The sequence below is a fragment of the Oncorhynchus mykiss genome, unplaced genomic scaffold (assembly GCF_013265735.2).
Source record: "Oncorhynchus mykiss isolate Arlee unplaced genomic scaffold, USDA_OmykA_1.1 un_scaffold_119, whole genome shotgun sequence".
Lineage (NCBI taxonomy): Eukaryota > Metazoa > Chordata > Actinopteri > Salmoniformes > Salmonidae > Oncorhynchus > Oncorhynchus mykiss.
In genome coordinates, this window is record NW_023493660.1 from 176,211 (window position 1) to 189,625 (window position 13,415).

The 13,415-nt window shown below is 51.1% G+C and overlaps 1 protein-coding gene across 1 annotated transcript in view; it reads right to left on the reverse strand.

Annotated features, from left to right (window-relative positions):
* Nucleotides 1-2,369: 2,369 nt before the first annotated feature.
* Nucleotides 2,370-13,415, reverse strand: part of LOC110514389 (thrombospondin-2) — a 71,704-nt gene continuing 60,658 nt past the window's right edge. Inside the window, exons 16-21 of the mRNA XM_036972057.1 lie at nt 11,647-11,874; nt 11,385-11,515; nt 11,155-11,295; nt 8,851-8,948; nt 2,995-3,134; nt 2,370-2,505 (exon numbers count right to left, since the gene is read on the reverse strand). Coding sequence (XP_036827952.1) covers nt 2,498-2,505; nt 2,995-3,134; nt 8,851-8,948; nt 11,155-11,295; nt 11,385-11,515; nt 11,647-11,874 — 746 coding nt within the window. The 3' untranslated portion in view covers nt 2,370-2,497. The remainder of the gene's footprint in view (nt 2,506-2,994; nt 3,135-8,850; nt 8,949-11,154; nt 11,296-11,384; nt 11,516-11,646; nt 11,875-13,415) is intronic.

Consider the following 13,415-nt stretch of genomic DNA (forward strand, 5'->3'; position numbering starts at 1 on the left):
TTGCATGAGTCATCTTACGGGTCTCATTGCCATCCCCCCTAGACTGTCGGGCCAAAAGAGATTTGTAACATCTACCAATTATATGCATATCTTAGCTTCTGAGCCTGAGTAGCAGGCAGTTTACTTTGGGCACGTTTTTCATCCAGATGTGGAAATAGCACCCCCAAGCCTAGAGAAGTTGTTTAACAGTTTATAGGAGGTTTGTATTTACTTCATGAACAGGTTTATAACTGGTTTGTACTGACTATATGAACAGGTTTAGAACAGGATTGTAACAGATGTATAACAGGTTTATAACAGGGTTGTATTGACTATATGAACAGGTGTATAGCAGGTTTGTGTTGACTATATGTACAGGTTTATAACAGTTTTGTAACAGAGAAGATGTTTTTACTTTTGACTATATGAGCAGGTTTAGAACAGGTATGTATTGACTATATGAGCAGGTTAAAACTTATTATGGCTCAAATCCAGTTAACGGGATCGATTTGACAACATCCGGTGAAATGGCAGAGCACCAAATTCAAAAAAAATATTACAAATATTTAACTTTCAGGTTAACTTCTGGAGGGTGAAGTGGTGGAGGGAGGACTGGAGGAGGGTGAAGTGGTGGAGGGAGGACTGGAGGAGGGTAAAGTGGTGGAGGGAGGACGGTGAAGTGGTGGAGGGAGGACAGGAGGAGGGTGAAGTGGTTGAGGGAGGACGGTGAAGTGGTGGAGGGAGGACGGGAGGAGGGTGAAGTGGTGGAGGGAGGACGGGAGGAGGGTGAAGTGGTGGAGGGAGGACGGGAGGAGGGTGAAGTGGTGGAGGGAGGACGGGAGGAGGGTGAAGTGGTGCAGGGAGGACTGGAGGAGGGTGAAGTGGTGCAGGGAGGACTGGAGGAGGGTGAAGTGGTGCAGGGAGGACTGGAGGAGGGTGAAGTGGTCTAGGGAGGACTGGAGGAGGGTGAAGTGGTGCAGGGAGGACTGGAGGAGGGTGAAGTGGTGCAGGGAGGACTGGAGGAGGGTGAAGTGGTGGAGGGAGGACGGGAGGAGGGTGAAGTGGTGGAGGGAGGACTGGAGGAGGGTGAAGTGGTGGAGGGAGGACTGGAGGAGGGTGAAGTGGTGGAGGGAGGACTGGAGGATGGTGAATTGGTGCAGGGAGGACTGGAGGATGGTGAAGTGGTGCAGGGAGGACTGGAGGAGGGTGAAGTGGTGGAGGGAGGACTGGAGGAGGGTGAAGTGGTGGAGGGAGGACTGGAGGAGGGTGAAGTGGTGGAGGGAGGACTGGAGGAGGGTGAAGTGGTGGAGGGAGGACTGGAGGAGGGTGAAGTGGTGGAGGGAGGACTGGAGGAGGGTGAAGTGGTGGAGGGAGGACTGGAGGAGGGTGAAGTGGTGGAGGGAGGACTGGAGGATGGTGAATTGGTGCAGGGAGGACTGGAGGAGGGTGAAGTGGTGCAGGGAGGACTGGAGGAGGGTGAAGTGGTGGAGGGAGGACTGGAGGAGGGTGAAGTGGTGGAGGGAGGACTGGAGGAGGGTGAAGTGGTGGAGGGAGGACTGGAGGAGGGTGAAGTGGTGGAGGGAGGACTGGAGGAGGGTGAAGTGGTGGAGGGAGGACTGGAGGAGGGTGAAGTGGTGGAGGGAGGACGGGAGGAGGGTGAAGTGGAGGAGGGTGAAGTGGTGGAGGGAGGACTGGAGGAGGGTGAAGTGGTGGAGGGAGGACTGGAGGAGGGTGAAGTGGTGCAGGGAGGACTGGAGGAGGGTGAAGTGGTGTAGGGAGGACTGGAGGAGGGTGAAATGGTGGAGGGAGGACTGGAGGAGGGTTAAGTGGTGGAAGGAGGACAGGAGGAGGGTGAAGTGGTGGAAGGAGGACAGGAAGAGGGTGAAGTGGTGGAGGGAGGACTGAAGGAGGGTGAAGTGGTCTAGGGAGGACTGGAGGAGGGTGAAGTGGTGGAGGGAGGACTGGAGGAGGGTGAAGTTGTGCAGGGAGGACTGGAGGAGGGTGAAGTGGTGGAGGGAGGACTAGAGGAGGGTGAAGTGGTAGAAGGAGGACTGGAGGAGGGTGAAGTGGTCGAGGGAGGACTAGAGGAGGGTGAAGTGGTCGAGGGAGGACTGGAGGAGGGTGAAGTGGTCGAGGGAGGACTGGAGGAGGGTGAAGTGGTCGAGGGAGGACTGGAGGAGGGTGAAGTGGTCGAGGGAGGACTGGAGGAGGGTGAAGTGGTCGAGGGAGGACTGGAGGAGGGTGAATTGGTCGAGGGAGGACTGGAGGAGGGTGAATTGGTCGAGGGAGGACAGGAGGATGGTGAATTGGTCGAGGGAGGACTGGAGGAGGGTGAAGTGGTGGAGGGAGGACTGGAGGAGGGTGAAGTGGTGGAGGGAGGACTGGAGGAGGGTGAAGTGGTGGAGGGAGGACTGGAGGAGGGTGAAGTGGTGGAGGGAGGACTGGAGGAGGGTGAACTGGTGGAGGGAGGACTGGAGGAGGACGGAGGGGTGCAGCATTATCTCAGTATGAACAGATCTCAGTTATCTGGAAGAGATTGGGAGAAGAAAAACACAAAAAATGTACTTTACTGACGTGTGTGTGTGTCTGTGTGTTTGTGTAGGTGTGCATGTGTGTATGTATGTTTGTGTGGGTGTACGTGTGCGTCTGTGTATTTGTATGGGTGTATGTTCGTGTGTGTGTGTCACCTATCTGAGGTCAGAGAAGAGGATGTATGTGTGTGTGTGTGTGTGTGTGTGTGCCTCACCTCTACAGGTGTATCTGAGGTCAGAGAAGAGTGTGTGTGTGTGTGTGTGTGTGTGTGTGTGTGTGTGTGTGTGTGTGTGTGTGTGTGTACGTGTGTGTGTGTCTCACCTCTACAGGTGTATCTGAGGTCAGAGAAGAGGGTGTGTGTGTGTGTGTGTGTGTGTATGTACGTGTGTGTGTCTCACCTCTACAGGTGTATCTGAGGTCAGAGAAGAGGGTGTGTGTGTGTGTGTGTGAGAGAGTGTGCGTGTGTGTGCGTGTGTGTCTCACCTCTACAGGTGTATCTGAGGTCAGAGAAGAGGATGTGTTCTTGTGAGAAGACAAACAGTCCGAGTCTCCCTCCAGCCAGAGTTCTGTCATACACCGGCCCAGAGTCAGCTAGGATGGACCTGCCCTCAGACACCACTATCCTGCACACACACACACCCCGATTCAGCTGGAAGAGACACCATCAAACACCACTACTGCACATACACAAAGAGGTTAGATGCCAAAGTTCAGAGGTTAATTAGATACCTAATGAAGCCAGTATTGGGTAGGTGGATGAGGATAGGAGTAACTGTTGGGTTATAGTTAGTTAGGGTTAGTTAGGGTTAGAATTAGTTAGGGTTAGAGGTTAGAGTTAGTTAGGATTAGAGGTTAGAGTTAGTCAGGGTTAGAGCTAGTTAGGGTTAGAGTTAGTTAGGGTTAGGATTAGTTGGGGTTAGGATTAGTTAGGGTTAGGGTTAGTTAGGGCTAGAGTTAGTTAGGGTTAGAGGTTAGAGTTAGTTAGGGTTAGGTTTAGTTAGGGTTAGAGTTAGTTAGGGTTAGGTTGTTCGGTGGAGCAAACAGAGACACGGAGGAAGGCAGGAGAGAGAAGCTATGAGCAGCAGACCAAGACACGACTGTGGGCTTTGTTCCAAGCAGAATATCGTGCGGCTAGACCGACATTTCAAGTCTGTACATGCACTTAAGTCCGGTACTATGGAATGGACGAATGCTATGCAATCTAGCCGGGTTTCGACTGAGAGACAGCAGCCCGAATCAGGGCAGTATATGCAGCCTGACAACGGTGTTGAACCGCGGCTGGAGAACCCTGTGATTTTGCAGTGTTTTGAAAGTGAGTTGTCCGTGGAGCAGCAGCTGGTGGACGAGGGTGAGCAGTCAGCCGTGGTGGATCAGCAGCTGGTGGACGAGGGTGAGCAGTCAGCCGTGGTGGATCAGCAGCTGGTGGACGAGGGTGAGCAGTCAGCCGTGGTGGATCAGCAGCTGGTGGACGAGGGTGAGCAGTCAGCGGTGGTGGATCAGCAGCTGGGGGACGAGAGTGAGCAGGCGGCGGGTGCGTCGGCAGCGGTGCAGCCAACCAGTCAGGTCGGTAGTGAACCGTGCTCGGAACCGAGGGAGCAAAGCTGCGTAGTGGCGACTTCCACGGAGAGCGAGAGTGATGAAGACTGCGGCGTGCCGTCCAGAATTGAGGTTTGGAGTAATGCAATTTTGACTCAATATGAACACTATATTACGGGTAGAAACCCTTCAGTTAAACAAATTGACAATAGTCGCACAAGTATATCCCGAGTACGGGAATTCCTCCGCATTATGTCAGAGGGCAAGGCCGATGAAGGACTGTGTTTTCTGGATACTTACAGACGTGTCTGAGTGGTATGGCCAATGTGATGACCGTGGTTTGGCACCATCCACGTTAAAAATGTACCGAGCCGATGTTCGAACATTATCTTATTCAGTTCCGGCCAAATGGTATGCAAGCTAAGGTCAGTGGAATTCGAAAGATGTTACTCTGCTTGGCAAAGATGAACAGGGACTCGCGGCAGAGCCAGGCAACGCACAGGGCAAAATTTAGCAAACGCTGCAGGGTCGAGGTGCTCAGCGCTGCAGAGTTAAAATGCTTTGTTGAGCTAAGTAATCAAGCAATTCCTTCAGTTCTCAGTAGATTGGAGGTCAGAGCCACCTGCTCTGACAGGCGTAGGTTTGCAGCTCTCATGTCCACCCGGTTGGCCATATCTAATGGCACTCGACGATCCCCAGTCACCATGTTCAGTGAGAGTGATTTTACTGAAGTAACCCCGGAAGGTGGGGGTTATCAGATGTGCGTTGCGAGCCACAAAACAAACTATAGCTTCGGGGTGTGCAGAATTGTTATATGTGAGGAGGAATACACTTGGCTTAAACGATTCCATCAGATCAGGCCTCATCTGAGTGGAATGACCTCAGACACAGAACTCTTCTTTATCACATCCCGTGGTCAACCGTATGGTAAACTGTGTGATTATGTGGGCCAAATATTTGCAGAGTTTGGCATTGGAAGTAAAGTGACCGGTACAATTCGACGAAGTGTTGCCACATTGAACTTTAACTAAGGATCGGTTACAGACCGGGGAACTGTGGCTGACCATATGTGTCACTCTCTGGAAACGCAGGCACGGCACTACCGGTACCATAATTTGCCCAAAAATGCCAGCCGGGCCCGGACACTGATTGAGGGACAAATAAATCCATGATTAACTGATTAAATGAGGTATATTTGTTTGAAATTCACCCTCGTATTTGTGTCATTATGCATTAAAATGATTTAAAATGCGTTTCATTTTGGGTTACCAGGTGCCTATTTTCAATCACCAGTTGCAAATAAAACATAAATAAAAAATAAAAAAATTGAAATGTTTGGACTTTTCACAACTATTTTTGAAACCTCCATACATGTACCTTTGGCGCCCTCCAGTGAATTTTCCCCAGTAGTATGCTACTGCCATAGGGGGCATAGGGGGCATGGGTAAATGTATTTAGAACCGTATTTTTATTTTTGGGTTACCAGGAGCCTATTTTCAATCACCAGTTTCACAGAGGTATATCCTAATCCGCATCCACAAAAATATTTTAAACCTTCCATAAAGCACTCAGGACGGCCCCCATTGATAGAGGGCCGTAGTAGGGTGTTCCCATAGCGGGCATGGATATCTGGAACACTGGTAAATGCATATAGAACCGTGTTTCATTTTGGGTTACCAGGTGCCGATTTTCAATCACCAGGTGCACGGCTGTGACAATTTGGGACTAATTTTCAAAAAATTATTAAAAATACTTCCTGAAGGGCTAGAGGTCCCAAATTTCGGCTCATACCCTCTCTCGTGATGGGCAACAATTACACCATGTACAAAAAAAGTTATCCACAGGCACCTATGCGCCCTGTAACGTGCACTTTTTTCCCCAAAACGTAAAACACGATTTCCTATTAAAATGTTTCATACAAAAACGGTTTTAATTCAATGGAAATGCTCGTCTATCTGTGCCCTTTCGTGCAAAAAAAAACCCCATCCAGATTGGAGATGTACTTTTTGATTTATTCACGTTTTGGTGTACCTGAATTTGACCCCCAATGGCGCAGACACAGAAGCCCTATGAGGTTCAGGGCTTATGTCGATAATTTGGCCTGCCCGTTAATGACACACTCAGTGGCGGGTGGACCAGACAGGTACCGGCGCGAAATCAGAAACCTGGTTTTTGACAACAAGACTTCCATGTCCTAGAGAGACGGGGGTGGTGTCAAACTGCTCAGCCCGAATAGAAAATGAGTAATGGACATTGAGGGATATGAGCCCCTCGGAACCATGGTACTTTGGACCTTTTCCGCCGGAGACCGATTTGGTGGTTTGACCAGCCCCTTCGGCGCCCGATTTGTCCTAACTTTTGATCTATGTTTCCCAGCTTGGTGGTGGGAGGATATTGAGCTCTGGCCTGGGCAGGTGCTCTATCCTAGCTATTACCTTGTGGGTTTGGTTCATCAATGACCATGGTTCTGGTCCAATGAAGGTGCCCGTCCCTTTGGCGACCGATTGGTGGTTGTTTAGCCCCGGTGAGGGCTAGCTCTCCAGTCCAGTCCCACTCTTGGTTCACGGTGCGTCTCCATGGTTCTCCTCTGTTGTCCAGCCAGTGTAATTTCCTCTGACCGATTTGCATCCATTTTCCACTTGGGAGGGCCTCTATCGGCCGGCCTTTGGCTGGTGTTCTGATGGATTGTTCCTCCAGCCCCACGTGGATTGGCCTCTATCGGGGGAGCCCCTTTCAGAGATGATTGACCCCCTATTTCAATACACTCCAGCCGCGCACCGTTCGTGCGAGATCCAGCCAAACTGTCTGACCCAGTGGCCCTTCATTGGTGTTCCGGTGCGGGGAGCGACACGCCCAGGCTGCGAAGCATGTGGTGATGGTCATCCCGTAACGCATCGGTGCCAGAGACACATATTCTCAAACCCTGTCTTTAAAGTGGACCTACCCGGCTGACCCAAGCGGTCTGACCGAGGTTGTGGTTCTGTTTTTGCCCGGTTGATGGCGTTCCGAATGTACCCTCCAGCTAGACAAGAGACCTCTCGAGCGGCACCCCGGCACCTGTGGCCTCGGTCATGGGCAGTTCAAGGCCTCCCGCTGGGCGCACGGTGGATCGCACCAGGGCCTCCTCCCCTGACGGGATAGGACCGGTCCCTGGTTGTTCTTTGCTTAGTGCGACCAGGTACAACCTCTATGTTGTGGGTGGCTACCTGGTTGATCCTGCCAGTAGTATATGCTTGTCTAAAATATGAAGCCATGCAAGTCTAAGTACACACGGCCGGTAGAGTGAAACTGCGAATGGCTCATTAAATCAGTTCTGGTTCCTTTGATCGCTCCAACGTTACTTGGATAACTGTGGCAATTCTAGAGCTAATACATGCCAACGTGCGCTGACCTCCGGGGATGCGTGCATTTATCAGACCCAAAACCCATGCGGGCCAATCTCGGTTGCCCCGGCCGCTTTTGTGACTCTAGATAACTTTGAGCCGGTCGCGCGGCCTTTGTGGCGGAGACGTCTCATTTGAATGTCCGCCCTATCAACTTTCGATGGTACTTTCTGTGCCTACCATGGTTACCACGGGTAACGGGGAATCAGGGTTCGATTCCGGAGAGGGAGCCTGAAAAATGTCTACCACATCCAAGGAAGGCAGCAGGCGCGCAAATTACCCACTCCCGACTCGGTGAGGTAGTGACGAAAAATAACAATACAGGACTCTTTCGAGGCCCTGTAATTGGAATGAGTACACTTTAAATCCTTTAACGAGGATCCATTAACGAGGATCAAGTATGGTGCCAGCAGCAGCGGTAATTCCAGCTCCAATAGCGTATCTTAAAGCTCGTATCGGGATCGAGCGCCCAATCTTCTTTCGGGACGGAAGGCGTCTTCCTCTACCTTCATCCTTCAATACAAATGGGTTACCAGGTATACAGAAAAGGGAAAGAGTCCAGAGGCCCAGAGAGAGAGTGGGCAAGCGGACTAAGAAAGGTGGGTGCCCGGCTGGAAAGTACCACCGGCACCTGGTCACCCAGAGGCCAGAGGCCCAGAGAGAGAGTGGGCAAGCAGACTAAAAAAGGTGGGTGCCCGGCTGGAAAGTACCACCGGCACCTGGTAACCCCGAGTCCAGAGTCCATAGGCCCAGAGAGAGAGTGGGCAAGCAGACTAAAAAAGGTGGGTGCCCGCCTGGAAAGTACCACCAGCACTTGGTAACCCATTAGTGTGGCCTTAGGGTGACCAGGTGCACGACATCCGGTTTGGGTCAACAGGTGCACGGGGTTCGTAACAGCGCGGCTATATGCTTTATAGTCCGGGGAAGGGAGCTTAAGTGTGGGTGCCCTGGTTCACCTGATGTGCGAGGTTGTGGAGGTGGGGGGTGTATCCTGCTGGACTCATCCCCGGAAATATAGGGGTGTTACCCGGGTGATGAGTGAGGTCCTATAGGCCTTTATGTGTCCTCTCATGCCCGGAGAGAGGCCTGTTCCTGGATATTGAGTGATGAGGCCTGTAACCCGGATAGGGAGTTAAGGCCTTTATGCCTGTATGTGTCCTCTCATGCCCGGAGAGAGAGGCCTGTAACCCGGGTAGTGTGTGTGGGCCAATAGGCTTGTGTGTGTAAAGTCATGCCCAGATAGAGGCCTGTTCCTGGATATTGAGTGATGACCTTTAGGCCTGTATGTGTCCTCTCAAGCCCTATATGCATATGGAGGTACCAGGCCAGGGCAGTGGCTTTTGTCCCAGGCCAGGCCAGGGCAGTGGCTTTTTGGCCTTTTTGGGGTTAGGGTTAGAGTTATGGGTTGGAGGTTAAGTACCTTATGAAGCCGGTCTTGGGTCGGTGGATGAGGTGCCAGCGGTAGGCAGTGTAGTCCTTCCAGCCCATGTTGTTGGGGTCGTGCCACAGTGTGCGAACCTAAAGACCCACACACATAGGTTGTATGTACCTGCTGTATGGTGTTTCCTGCGTGTACCTGCTGTGTGGTGTTTCCTGTGTGTACCTCCTGTGTGGTGTTTCCTGTGTCTACCTGCTGTGTGTACCTGCTGTGTGGTGTTTCCTGTGTGCACCTGCTGGATGGTGTTTCCTGTGTGTACCTGCTGTGTGTACCTGCTGTGTGGTGTTTCCTGTGTGTACCTGCTGTATGGTGTTTCCTGTGTGTACCTGCTGTGTGGTGTTTCATGTGTGTACCTGCTGGATGGTGTTTCCTGTGTGTACCTGCTGTGTGGTGTTTCATGTGTGTACCTGCTGTGTGGTGTTTCATGTGTGTACCTGCTGTGTGGTGTTTCATGTGTGTACCTGCTGTGTGGTGTTTCCTGTGTGTACCTGCTGTGTGGTGTTTCATGTGTGTACCTGCTGTGTGGTGTTTCATGTGTGTACCTGCTGTGTGGTGTTTCCTGTGTGTACCTGCTGTATGGTGTTTCCTGTGTGTACCTGCTGTGTGGTGTTTCATGTGTGTACCTGCTGTGTGGTGTTTCATGTGTGTACCTGCTGTGTGGTGTTTCCTGTGTGTACCTGCTGTGTGGTGTTTCCTGTGTGTACCTGCTGTGTGGTGTTTCCTGTGTGTACCTGCTGTGTGGTATTTGCTGTGTGTACCTGCTGTATGGTGTTTCCTGTGTGTACCTGCTGTGTGGTGTTTCCTGTGTGTACCTGCTGTGTGCACCTGCTGTATGATGTTTCCTGTGTGTTCCTGCTGTGTGTACCTGCTGTGTGGTGTTTCTTGTGTGTACCTGCTGTATGGTGTTTCCTGTGTGTACCTGCTGTATAATGTTTCCTGTGTGTACATGCTGTGTGTACCTGCTGTGTGGTGTTTCCTGGGTGTACCTGCTGTGTGTACCTGCTGTGTGGTGTTTATTGTGTGTACCTGCTGTGTGGTGTTTCCTGTGTGTACCTGCTGTGTGGTGTTTCCTGTGTGTACCTGCTGTATGGTGTTTCCTGTGTGTAACTGCTATATGGTGTTTCCTGTGTGTACCTGCTGTGTGGTGTTTCCTGTGTGTACCTGCTGTGTGGTGTTTCCTGTGTGTACCTGCTGTGTGGTATTTGCTGTGTGTACCTGCTGTGGTGTTTCCTGTGTGTACCTGCTGTTTAGTGTTTCTTGTGTGTACCTGCTGCATAGTGTTTCCTGTGTGTACCTGCTGTGTGGTGTTTCCTGTGTGTACCTGCTGTATGGTGTTTCCTGTGTGTACCTGCTGTGTGTACCTGTTGTGTGTTGTTTCCTTTGTGTATCTGCTGTATGTTGTTTCCTGTGTGTACCTGCTTTGTAGTGTTTCCTGTGTGTACCTGCTGTGTGTACCTGCTGTGTGGTGTTTCCTGTGTGTACCTGCTGTGTGTACCTGTTGTGTGTTGTTTCCTTTGTGTACCTGCTGTATGTTGTTTCCTGTGTGTACCTGCTTTGTAGTGTTTCCTGTGTGTACCTGCTGTGTGGTGTTTCCTGTGAGTACCTGCTGTGTAGTGTTTCCTGTGTGTACCTTCTGTGTGTACCTGCTGTGTGGTGCTTCCTTGTGTACCTGCTGTATAATGTTTCCTGTGTGTACCTGCTGTGTGGTGTTTCCTGTGTGTACCTGCTGTGTGGGGTTTCCTGTGTGTACCTGCTGTGTGGGGTTTCCTTTGTGTACCTGCTGTATGTTGTTTCCTGTGTGTACCTGCTGTGTGGTGTTTCCTGTGTGTACCTGCTGTGTGTACCTGCTGTATAGTGTTTCCTGGAGTACCTGCTGTGCAGTGTTTCCTGTGTGTGCCTTCTGTGTGTACCTGCTGTGTGGTGCTTCCTTGTGTACCTGCTGTATAGTGTTTCCTGTGTGTACCTGCTGTATAATTTTTCCTGTGCGTACCTGCTGTGTGGTGTTTCCTGTGTGTACCTGCTGTGTCTACCTTCTGTATTGTGTTTCCTGTGTGTACCTGCTGTGTGGTGTTTCCTGTGTGTACCTGCTGTGTCTACCTTCTGTATTGTGTTTCCTGTGTGTACCTGCTGTGTGGTGTTTCCTGTGTGTACCTGCTGTATGGTGTTTCCTGTGTGTACCTGCTGTATAGTGTTTCCTGTGTGTACCTGCTGTATAGTGTTTCCTGTGTGTACCTGCTGTATAGTGTTTCCTGTGTGTACCTGCTGTGTAGTGTTTCCTGTGTGTACCTGCTGTATGGTGTTTCCTGTGTGCCACAGGGCGTTGCGGAGGGCCTCCCCAGGGCCTGAGCTTGAGTTGACCACTTTGAGAGAGACACCAGCGTTCCCAAATGCCCTGGAAGGACTCTTCTCCCAGTAAGCCTGGCTGACCTGGCAGGGTTAGAGGTTAGAAGTTAGGCCTGGCTGACCGGGCAGGGTTAGAGGTCAGAGGTCAGTGTGTGTGTGTACTCCTGACTGACCTGTTTCCACATGACAACGTAGAACCGTCTGCTGGACTGGAAGGAGAACACAAACCCTACATAGTCATCATCACGGTCTGTGTTCACGTAGAATGTCCCACTGAAGTCTACCGCACGGAACTCATCAAAACCTGAGAACACACACACACACACATTCACAAACGCAGGCACACACACGCATTCACAAACGCACATGAAAACTACACAAACACCACCCAGATCAGCGTTAATGCGATCTTAGGTAAGAGGTTAGGGGTCGTACCCAAGGCGATGCCAGGGTCAGAGTTTGCAGTCTGTAGCAGTTCGGTTCCATGTCCTCGAACCACCCACAGAGGGTCAGACTGAGTGGTCCCCCGAGGGTCCAACAGAACCGTCTGAAACTTCCTGAAGTCTGTAACTCCAATACCACTGTTCTCTGAGCAAACATCTAGTGCATCTGGTATACTGTCATTATCAAAGTCATCCTGACAAGCATCACCACGACCATCATCTAGAGACAGGGAGAGGAGAGAGACAGGGAGAGGAGAGAGACAGGGAGAGGAGAGAGACAGGGAGAGGAGAGAGACAGGGAGAGGAGAGAGACAGGGAGAGGAGAGAGCGAGAGAGAGAGCGAGAAAGGGAGAGGAGAGAGACACAAGGAGAGGAGAGAGAGGAGAGACAGGGGAGAGAGAGGAGAGAGAGACAGGGAGGGGAGAGAGAGAGGAGAGAGACAGGGAGGGGAGAGAGAGAGGAGAGAGAGAGCGAGAGGAGAGAGAGCGAGAGGAGAGAGCGAGAGAGAGACAGGGAGAGGAGAGAGAGCGAGAGAGAGACAGGGAGAGGAGAGAGACAGGGAGAGGAGAGAGCGAGAGAGAGAGCGAGAAAGGGAGAGGAGAGAGCGAGAGAGAGAGCGAGAAAGGGAGAGGAGAGAGACACAAGGAGAGGAGAGAGAGGAGAGACAGGGGAGAGAGAGGAGAGAGAGACAGGGAGGGGAGAGAGAGAGGAGAGAGAGCGAGAGGAGAGAGAGCGAGAGGAGAGAGCGAGAGAGAGACAGGGAGAGGAGAGAGAGCGAGAGAGAGACAGGGAGAGGAGAGAGAGCGAGAGAGAGACAGGGAGAGGAGAGAGAGCGAGAGCGAGACAGGGAGAGGAGAGAGAGAGCGAGCCAGGGAGAGGAGAGAGAGAGAGCGAGAGCGAGACAGGGAGAGGAGAGAGAGAGCGAGAGCGAGAGAGAGACAGGGAGAGAGAGACAGGGAGAGGAGAGAGAGAGAGAGAGAGGAGAGAGAGACAGGGAGAGGAGAGAGTAATATCATTATCAAAGTCATCCTTACAGAGACTGATAACGGTACAAACACACTAATAATGTGGTGTGTGTGTATATGTGTTTGTGTATATGTGTGTGTTTGTGTGCCAGAGTCACTATTATTTGAGTCACAAGCAAGTTTCAAGTCACAAGGTACGAGTCTCAAGTCGAGTCCCAAGTAGAACGGGTCGAGTCTCGAGTCCAGGCCAAGTCGTGCATTCTAAGAGTAAGTCGAGTCACACATTTTTTCAAGTCGAGTAAAAAAATATATACATGCAATGACTTGTTCAACTACAAGTGGAGACCTTGGGACGAGAAGGTTCTATCTTCAAGTAGAGACCTTGGGATTAGAAGGTTCTATCTACAAGTGTAGACGATGGGACAAGAAGGTTCTATCCACAAGTGGAGACCATGGGACAAGAAGGTGCTATCCACAAGTGGAGACCTTGGGACTAGAAGGTTCTATCCACAAGTGGAGACCTTGGGACTAGAAGGTTCTATCTACATAAACCCATTTGAACGTGGTGCTATATGATTATATCTGCAATCCAATCACTGGCCTGAACAAATACAGATGGCAAAGACGTGTTCTGATTGGTCCATCTCCCTCTAAGTATGGTGTAGGCTAATCTAGCCAGCAATAATGGTATGCAAGCAGAAAAACACTACACTGTCAGAAATGTTAAAGTAAATTATATTGTCACATTGTTGTTCAGTGATGACAGTAATTTGTCTGATGATCATAATACATTTCT